The sequence below is a fragment of the Herpailurus yagouaroundi genome, unplaced genomic scaffold (assembly GCF_014898765.1).
Source record: "Herpailurus yagouaroundi ecotype Mexico unplaced genomic scaffold, PumYag 184, whole genome shotgun sequence".
Classification (NCBI taxonomy): domain Eukaryota; kingdom Metazoa; phylum Chordata; class Mammalia; order Carnivora; family Felidae; genus Herpailurus; species Herpailurus yagouaroundi.
This window is the reverse complement of record NW_024412415.1, coordinates 38,463,201-38,473,156: the sequence shown is the minus strand read 5'-3', so window position 1 is coordinate 38,473,156 and position 9,956 is coordinate 38,463,201. Positions and strand designations below refer to the sequence as shown.

General features: G+C 49.9%; 1 protein-coding gene across 1 annotated transcript in view; it reads right to left on the bottom strand.

Moving 5' to 3' along the window:
- Positions 1-510: 510 nt before the first annotated feature.
- Positions 511-9,956, bottom strand: part of LOC121041982 (coiled-coil domain-containing protein 33-like) — a 72,056-nt gene continuing 62,610 nt past the window's right edge. Inside the window, 1 exon segment of the mRNA XM_040493249.1 lies at positions 511-1,072. Coding sequence (XP_040349183.1) covers positions 881-1,072 — 192 coding nt within the window. The 3' untranslated portion in view covers positions 511-880.

The following is a 9,956-nucleotide window of genomic DNA, read 5'->3' as shown; positions in this document are numbered from 1 at the left end:
TTCCCCATGGGATCCGCTGTGGAAGAGGGAAGGAAACCACATGTGAATTCACCCACGGTCATTGGGGTGGAACCCCAAGTGGGGACTTCAACTGGACTGTCTTTTGGTAGCCTGTTCTTAAGCTCTCTGCATCAAGGGGCCAGGATTCAGCACCGACTCCTCACCAAATTAAGATACTGCCTTGGCCATCTTCACCAACCCTTTCCCAGCATCTGGTCAACTGGCAATAGGAAGCCACTGCAGCTCCCATGACCAAGGACACAGACTTTGTAATCAAAGATGGTGTCCTCTTTTCTTTAAGTCCCAATTTCTTCTTTTAGAAATTAAAACTAATGGGGTACCTGGGTGGCTCAATCAGTTGAGCATCCGTCTGACTCTTGATTTTGGCTCAGGTCATGATCTTGTGGTTCACAGGTTTGAGCCCTGTGTCGGGCTCTGCAGTAACAGCATGTATGTAGCCTGCTTGGGATTCTCTCCCTCTCCCCCCTCTCTGCTCTCTCTTGCTCATTCTTTCTCTCTCTCTCTCTCTTTCCCTCAAAATAAATAAACTTAAAAAGGAAGCCAATGACTCAAAGGGGCTTCCCATTACCCAGTGGACCTGCTCCTGAGAAAGTTCTGGGTTGATCACTACGTGAGTCAATGGATCCCTGCCTTACAAGTGTTGCAAGGGTGTGCTTTGAAGGAAATTGTGTGAGAGTTCCATTCAAAAGGTGAAGAAACTGTAAGATAAAGAATCCATACCTTCTACCAGTTTAGCTTTGGGGTGAGTCACTCACAGAGTATATCTGAAGGGAAGTCTTACTTGCCACCTATGGAATGAATCAGGTGGCAGTCAAACCTCTTCTCTGTGGCCCTTATTACCGCTCTGGTCCTCCTAGCACTAGGTGGAGACACTCACCATTTCGTGGGATATCTTGGGCGCCAGAGGTTCTTCCTCTGCTTCCTGAGAGTCCATTGTAGAGCTCACCAGGGTGTTGGACGCATGGATGGTACCCAGCTTCTCATCTAAGACCTTGGGGTCTAGGATGGGCAGAACCTTGCTGTTGTTTGGTGTCAAGAAGTTTTCTGGCTTCTGGGGAGAGAAGGTGCAAAGAAATTTCTGTCTTTCTACCGCAAGTGTGCTTACGAGACCCCCAAGCCTCTCCTCCTCCTGGCTCAGGAGGCCCTGCAGGCTTGGCCCCTGTCTACCTCTTAGCACCTGCCCCCTTGCTCCGTGGGGTCTTACCACACTGTCCTTGGCATTCCCCCAACATGCCAAGCTCTTTCCTGCCTCAGGGCCTTTCCATCTGTTTTTCTCTCCGCCCAGAAGTCTCATGAGTCTTTACATGGCTGTCCCCTTCTCATCATTCAGGTCGCAGCCCAGATGTGATCTTTCTAGAGAGGCCCTGGCCTTCAAGATAGAGGCTTATCCTCTCTAAAGTCAGCCCTGCTCCAATATACTCTCTATTCACATTATCCCATTTTACTGTCCAGAGTACTTAACTCTACCAGAAAATTAACTTTCAAAAAATGCGGTCTGTCTCCCTCCTCTAGTACCCACACTAGGAACGCAAGTGACATGTGAGCAGATACTTTGTTTATCCCCAGTGTCTGCCTCATTGTAAGTGCTCAGTAAATATTTGTCACAAGAATAAATAAACCATGCCATCTAGGACTCTCATACTTGGTGCAGTAACAATAGCCTCTAAAATCTCCAAGCTCCTTTGACACCCTTTGCTGGGTAGATTTCTTTTCCATTCCATCTCTGCTGTTCCCTTCCCCATATTACAACCCATTCGTCTCCTCTCTCTGTACTCCACTGGGCCTCCTCTTTGGCCTTCCCTGTTCTTTTTCCCCTTCTCTTCTTCCCTTGGCATGACTATTTCTCTCATCTCTGCTTGTCTACAACTCAGCCTCTCCATGAAATCTTGATGGCCTCCACCCATACTTGCACAAAGCTTTCCTGGGATCTTCCAGCCCAGCAGCTGGCTCTCTCTGCTCTTACACTGTTCTCTAATTCCAGGCTTATTTGCCATTTTTATTTTTTTGTTCAAATTTTAAGTTCCCTGGGCTTAGGGACATGTGTTAGGCTCCCTTTGGGGAGAGGTTACTTTAAAGCTCTTTTGGAAATCCATGGTTAGCCCTAACACATGCCCGTTGTTCAAAGGCTGTAGGGACCTCAAAGGTCCTTCCTATATCAATTGTTGGAATTCTGTCATGGCCACGTAGCAGATAAAAATGGCATCGTCTGCACCAGAAGCTGAGAGAACAATGGGCACAGTGCCAACCAGGACAGATGTTCTCAGCATTACAGGTGCCTGAATGCCTGACCCTGAACAAACAGAGAGAATGAGTACAGGTGGGCCTCTCTTTAAGTGTAAACTCTATACGAAAACCCACACATATGAGACAGATGAATCAGGACAAGGATGCTTAACGCTACCACTCAGATCCTTTAAATAATGATTCCTTTATGCCCTTAGAAAATACAATTTAGGGGGGCACCTGGGTGACCCAGTTGGTTGGGTATCCAACTCCTGATTTCGGCTCAGGTCATGATCCCAGGGTCGTGGGATCGAGCCCCGAGTCGGGCTCTGCCCTGAGCGTGGAGCCTACTTGGGATTCTCTCCCTCCCTCTATCTCTTCCCCTCCTCCCCTCTCAAAATAAATAAACTTAAAAAAAGTAAAATTTGGTATGCAGGAATTCATTAACATGAAGTCTTTTCAGGCTTATGTCAGTAGAGTAAGGGATGGATAGTGGTACAAGGACAGAGGCATCCAGTCCAGTATGGGTCTCATCTCCCACTCCTGTCAGATGGGTACAAGGACAGATAATTCCAAAGAGAAAGCAGCTATATGAGGACTCTTGGAATGAGAAGTGTGGAGCATTGGGTGACCTTGAGGCTGATTTTGGTACCTATTGTGGTTTAAAAAAATTTTTTTTAATGTTTATTTATTATTGAGAGAGACACACAGAGCGTGAGCAGGGGAGGGGTAGAGAGAGCGGGAGACACAGAATCTGAAGTAGGCTCCAGGCTCTGAGCTGTCAGCACAGAGCCTGACACGGGGCTCGAACTCACAGACTGTGAGATCACGACCTCAGCCGAAGTCGGTCGCCTAACCAACTGAGCCACCCAGGCACCCCACCTATTGTGTTTCATAACCCAAACTGCTAGGCCTGTTTTGTCTCTGAGCTTTAGGCCTGCTATCTCTCTCCCCTGCCTCTCCCAGTGGCTATAGTTTAGGGAGGGCAAGATTCCTTTAAAAAAATTTTTTTAACGTTTATTTAGTCTTGAGAGAGAGAGCGAGAGAGCAAAGGAAGGGCAGAGAGAGTGAGACACAGAATCTGAAGCAGGCTCCAGGCTCTGAGCTGTCAGCACAGAGCACGACACAGGGCTTGAACTCAGGAACTGCGAGATCATGACCTAAGCTGAAGCTCAACTGCTCAACCGACTGAGCCACCCAGGCGCCCCACCGGAGGGCAAGATTCCTTTAGAGGCTCCCCACTGAGCACACCCAGTGCCTCTGTGTAGCATCTGAGTCAGGTGATTTGGGGTTGCCTTATCTCTGTGTTTTAGATAGGAAAAGGCACCACATGTGTCTCCTGTTCTGAACAGCTAAGCACCAAATTGGCTATAGCAGGAGAACTACGGAATACACAGCAGATGCATGCATAGGTAGATGGATGCAGGAGAGAATGAAGGGAAGAACAACTAGCCAGGGCAAAGACTAAGTCCCCATTGACCAGGTGGCCGCTGGGGCTGAGGCGAGATGCTGATTCAGGACCTATAATGACATTTCTCCTCATTTCCAGGCAGAAAGCCAATCTCAATGCCCTGGATTTCATAGACTGCCATCTAATCCAGTTAGGGGAGGAAGTGGAAGTAATGAAATCAAGGGAGAGGTCTCCAGAGGAGCCCCATCAGTTCTAAAGCAGGGACACATTGCAGAGGGTGTCCCCTCCCCCAGACCTGTCTCCCTGACATCCACCCTGTGTGGGTTCAGCACCAGTTGGGTAAACTCAGTGGCCCAGACCTGACATTTACTGGGCCCCTGATCAGAGCTGGGTACTTATTAGCTACTTAAATTTTTTTTTTTCAAAAGAAAGGCAGATTGCCACTTACAGTGCCCCATTTAGATGTGTCTGGGGTCTTGGAAGCTTGACTGCCCTACATTCTCTTACAAATAGACCTTGAGAACTTGTTTGGAAGTTCTAGCAGGGGAGTGCAGCTACTCATATGCTCATATGCCCTTGACCAAGAATGTTCTTCCGCTATCTACCAAGCTGAGTCAGCTTCTGAAGAGATGTACATGTAGTGGTGAGGGAGGAAGGGGACTCCTGCCCACAAGTCTAGTCCCCTGCTCTAATCAACTTCACCAGGATCCATTCTGGCCTGGGGGCAAGTCAGTGGGTGACCTTTACAGAAAAATCTTTATATTTCCATACAGTACAAGCCCTAAAGGAGGTAGTCTGGTCATACAAGGGGTGCCAGGAGGACCACAATGTCCCACACAGTGCCTGAATGCTCCCTAATCATTCCTTTTTCCCAATATTGCCTATTTAGACTCCTCAGTCTCAATCTGCCCACGTTTTGGGGAGGTGATTTTGCCCTCCTTTCCTTGCTTCTCATGAGAGGGGAGCTTGTCTGGGGCTAAAGGAAGGGGCCAGGCTGCTGGAAATGGTGGGTGGTCAAGGTGGAGGATGGGGGAAGAGGACAATGCTTAAATGGGGATGAGGAGGGGGTAGAGCCTTGGGGACTAAATCCTCCCTATGTAAGCCCAGCCTTTCCTAGCTCTCCTCCTTTCTTACAGGTGGGGATGGAGTCTGCTAGCCCTATAAGCCTGCTTGTTTGCTTTTCTATTTGGCAGACCTTGCCCTGCTGGCTGAGGGAGCGTTGGGCTGACAAGTGGCCTCTCCCTCTGTGGTTCCGTGGCTGCAGCATGTCCTGCTTCATTAGAGATGTAATTGGAGACCTACTTTGAAAGCTCAAAGCAATGCACAGCCATGCACTGGCTCAGACTCGATGCGCATCCCACGACTGCTTGTGCTCCGCAGCTGCCCCACACCACGTGAGTGTCGTGGTGGAGAGAAGACACCCCCTTCCTTATGCCTCTCAGCCCTCACTGTTGCCTGCCTGCAGAGGAGGGTCTTTTGAGACAGACCAGGCCAATAGCATCACAGGCTCCAGGCTTCTTGGGTCACCTGTTTCGTCCTCCTCTCCTAACATCTTCTGCCTCCCTCCTACCGACTCCATCCCCTAAATCCCTGATCATGCAAAATGCAACAGTTCCAGCCGGCCCTGGCAATTACAGACTAGCCAGGATGCAGCTGCTGTCCTTGGTGCTGAAAGCGCCCGCCTTCCGGCCTGCCCGCCTCTTGCCCCGCCCTGAGCCTTCTCGCTGGAGCGCACTTGCTCTTAATTCAATTAGCTGGCCCTGAACCCTCCCCAGGGAGCCTGGAGCGGAAACTGACAAATTCTGTTTAACAAAGACATTTGTCCCCCGCCCCACCGGCCTTGGGCTCTGCCTGCCTGTATCCCGCTCATTAGGTATCTAACAAAGTGCGTCCCAAGAAATCTGCTTCCAATCGCTAGTAATTCAGGAGGCCTGATGCAATTTACTCCCTGATAAGGGTGTCTCGCCCGCTGGCAAGCACCATAATGAGCCCTGTGCAGCAGCTCCCCGATCAGTCACTGCTTTGTCATTTCCTGTGGCCCCAGTTGTAGGTTCTTATCTCTTCAGCTGAAGGCGAGGCTCAGAAAACGGGCCTCTCCAAGAGGGCTTGCTGCCTCCCATGCATATCACAAGCCTCATTACGGCATCCCGCATGGTCTTGCAGCTGCGGTGGGGTTTGAAGCTCTGAGTCTGTCTGCCAGCAAAGAAGGGCCTGAGTGTTAATCCTCATTGGGGCCATAATTTATTCTCCAGAAAATGGTATCAGAAGGTTAATCTAAAAGCAAGTTGGGGGTCAGGGGAGGGGAGCCAATGATAAGGATATTTAAAAATTCTGGCAAGGATTTTAGTATTAAATAGAGCCCTAGCTATAGCTGACTGGAGAGTCTGTGGGCTCACTCTTGTTAGCTTGAAACCTGGTCTTTTTGCATTTAATCTTTTCCCTTGGTCTCTCATTTACATCTAGAGAGACTTTGTGCAACATATAGGTCAGATCACATCCTACTGCTGGCCAAAGACCTTCCTTAGCTTTGAACCACTTTATGGCAAAGTCTAAACTCTATATCCTGGCATCTAGGCCCTCCACAATGTAAGCCCCATCTAACTCTCCAGTCTCGCTTCCCACAACAGCCTCCATATGTGCCATGTGCTTCAGATACTGTCATGCCTCCATGGCTTTGCACTTGTGATTCTCTGCCTGAAACACCCTTGCTTTGCCAATTTCCAAGCCACTCTTTGAGGCAGAGTTCAAACCATTCTTCTCTGTGACTCTTCCTCTGACCTTTGTATGCAATGCACTTCAACCAGAACCCTTAGCAACATGGGTGATAATGATCTGTCAGGGTCCTTTACTCCTTGGCACAGATTAGGGATCTAAAAAATGGCTAAGGGGGGAGCCTGGGTGGCTCAGTCAGTTAAGTGTCTCACTTTGACTCAGGTCATGATCTCACGGTTCATGAGATCAAGCCCTGTGTTAGGCTCTCTGAAGTCAGTGCTCTCTGGACCCAGTGTTTTAGGTCCTCTGTCTCCTTCTCTCTCTGCCACTATCCCCTCTCTCAAAAATAAACACTAAGAGGCAAAAATAAAAATACAAGTAAAAAATGGTTAATGAATTCATGCCTGAATGGCCTTGGGTGGACTGGGGTGCATCTGGTTTGGCCGAAGAGAGGTCTAGGCTATGGTAGTCTGGCTTTGAGATGGGGAGAAATCCAAGAGCAGCCCCCACTCTCTGAGTGGTTTGGTCCGGAAGTTTTGCTCTCTCTCTCTCTCTCTCTCTCTTCTCCCCTCCCCCCTTTTCAATACACCAATTGTGCACTGGGGTCATGGGAGAGCAGAGCAGGCCAGAGGAGGGCCCAAATGTCCATCTTCCTTAGCCATCCCTATATCCAGACTCAATGCATTCCATCTCTGGCTGAGGGTCAAAGGCTCACATTCTCAAAGCTACAGAGTCCTGTGGTTGGTGAGGCATTTGGTATGAGCCTGCAGTATGGCTCTTGGTCCAGCCCTGCCCACTCACAGGCCAGGAAGCAGGTCCTCACTTTCTCCACCTCCTCCACAGCCCCAGCTCAAGGCAGGATGTAGTGGAGACTTCAGCAAATCTGGCCTCTAGAGAGATGATTGTCTGTCTCTTCTCCATTTCTTCATTCCCTGAAAAATTGCTGTGAAACCAAATGTGGGGCTGGTGATGTTTATCTTCAGCACTTGACAAGGCCTCCTGATGTCCTTATGTATGTGAATCTGGTGGAGCAGCTGTCATGAAGGGCGGGCGCCGAGTGATGAATTAGCAAGGCTCCATTGTTCCCCTCCCCCAGGAGCCCTGTCCTCATCTCTGATGAGTTCAGCATGTTTGTCAGCAACTACACTGGGCTGGGCACTTACACAGGCTCCTTCATTCAATTGTCACTATATTCCTGGCTGGTAGGGATCATGACTCCCTTCTATGGATGAAGAAGGTGGAACTCAGGGTGAAAGGTCAAGTGAAAGATCCAGGATTCAAACCCAGATCTAAGGATGTACACTCTTTGGGTAGGGGAACTGGGATAGAAGGAAAGGCAGGCAGGGGTGTTGGGAAGTTGTGGGAGGGGAAAGGGTCTTTTTCTCTGGATCCATCATCATCCATGTGGTAGCATTTTCAGAGCTGAGGACTTAGGGGTGGGGACAGAACCAACCTTCCAGAGGATGGAACCAGCCGAGGAGGCTCCTGTGTCATCCTAAACACTGGGCCTTCCAGGCAGCTGCGTTTGGTGAGGAAATGGAGGTAGGTTTGTATTGGGGCTTCTCAGAGGACCAGATCAGGGCTTTCATATGTGGCCTTCAAAGAAATTTATAAAAATTCATCAAAAGCCAGTGTGATTTTGCCTGTCCTCTGGGCTCCCCTCCACATTTGTCAAACAGCCCTTTGTCCCCACGTTGGTCTGGTCTCCAGAGAGCTTTGTAACTGATTGGAATGAAAACACCAGGGCAGTCCATGCATGGCATTGAAGACCTGCCCACCTCTCCCTGTGAGAACAGCAAAGGGGGAGGGTCAGACAGGACTGTGGGAGCCGCCTCTTCCCTCAGTGGGTGGCAGCAGGCGCCACCTCCTTCTCTCCACAAAGGCACTCACTCTGTGCTAACATCCAAGGAAACCTGTGGATTTCAAGTTCTCCCAGCATCTCTCAGGGCTGTGGGCTAAGAAGGAGGCAGCCAACCATGTGAGGGGCCCTATTTTTGCCTGGTGCCCTGGTGCTCTGCCTGGGTAAGACTCTGGATTCCATATTCCAGCTCAAGAGGGCACACGGTTGCCAAACACTCAAAGCTTGCAGGAGGCACATTTCCATGCAAGGAGGCAGGGACTGACACAATGAGCACCTATCGTGTGCATGCTGGGCTCCAATCCGCACGGGTCAACCTAGGAGACCTGGTCAGGTGTGGGCCTCACTTCAAAGAGGTTGCCTGCAAGCTGGAGGGCACCAAAACTGCGGTGGGATCTTGAAACCAGTTCATTAAAAGAGGCAGACTGTTTAGCCTGGAGAAGCACAGATTCCTGAGGGACCAGATCACACTCTTCAAAGAGCAGAGGCCAACATCAGAGGGGGAATGGAGGAGAGCAAGGGGTTATTCATATATGTGTATGTGGAGTAGCCACGGGCTCCTGGATTCTTAGAGCCGAATGGACCTCCAAGGCCAACCCCCACCGAATGTGCAATAAAGAGAAGTCTGCTGTGTATATGCAGGTGTACATTCTTTTTCAGTTTTTGTGAACCTATGTGTAGTTATTCATGTACTATACACACAACTCCAGCTTAAAGCAGATCACTGTAAGCAGCAGGTGCCTGTAGAGAAGTCCCATCAGAGGGAAAAAGCTTAACCCATCACCAACAGAACCACTTCAAACACAATAATATCCCAAACCAGGAGGCCACTCCATCTTGCCATTTACAGAAACTGCAGGGTTTTTGTCAGCTGGTCTGCCAGCCGGCATGCTGAATGGCTGACCATGCGCCAGTGTCCCCAGAACCGGTACAGGAGGCTGGCCAGGGCTTCACTGCAGCTCCAAGTGGCGGAGCCAGGAGCCTGGGCAAAGAGAGAGGGTAGGCTCAATGTGGGGCGATCAGTTCTATCTGTTGTGGCCACTGAGCCATGGGGCAGGGTGCTTCTGGTGGTAGTGAGCTTCCTGTCATGGCAGAGCACGAGTAAGACCACCTGTGGTGGATGTTGTCAAGGAGAATCCTGTCCAGGGGGTGAGACTAAGAGACACCTCTGTGGTCTCTGCCTATTTGGAAATTCCACAATGTTCTTGTTCCCCAGAACGCTGAGAAGGGGTGAAGTGGAAGCAGTGGGTGTGGGGAGATGGTGTTCACCAAAACCTCAATTAACCCGGATGACCAGTCTCATGAGAAAGAGGCTTGTGAGAGAGAGGATGTATCCTCAGGAGGGAGGTACCCAGATAAGGCATGCATATTCACTTCTCCTGAAGCATCGCTTTTCAGTAGCACATCTGATCATGTGCCCCTCAGATGGAATTGTTAGCCACAAGGATGAGGGGCCCCAAGAAGCCCATTATCCCAAGCCCCCCCGCATCTGAGTGTCCACAGGACTCTAAGATCCCAGGCTTCAGGCAGTGGCTTGTGGAGCTTTGAGCTGTGTTTGATTTCAATGGGGGAAGAAGCAATGTTTCTGGTCCCACAGGCTAGAATGCAAATGTGAAGGCCAGGTACCTCCCACCATGGATTTGCAGACACCATCTCAGGTGGAACAATAAGATCGAAGGAATTCAGAACCTGTCAAGTGTTTGCTATTACATCACCTCGCTGGGTTTCATC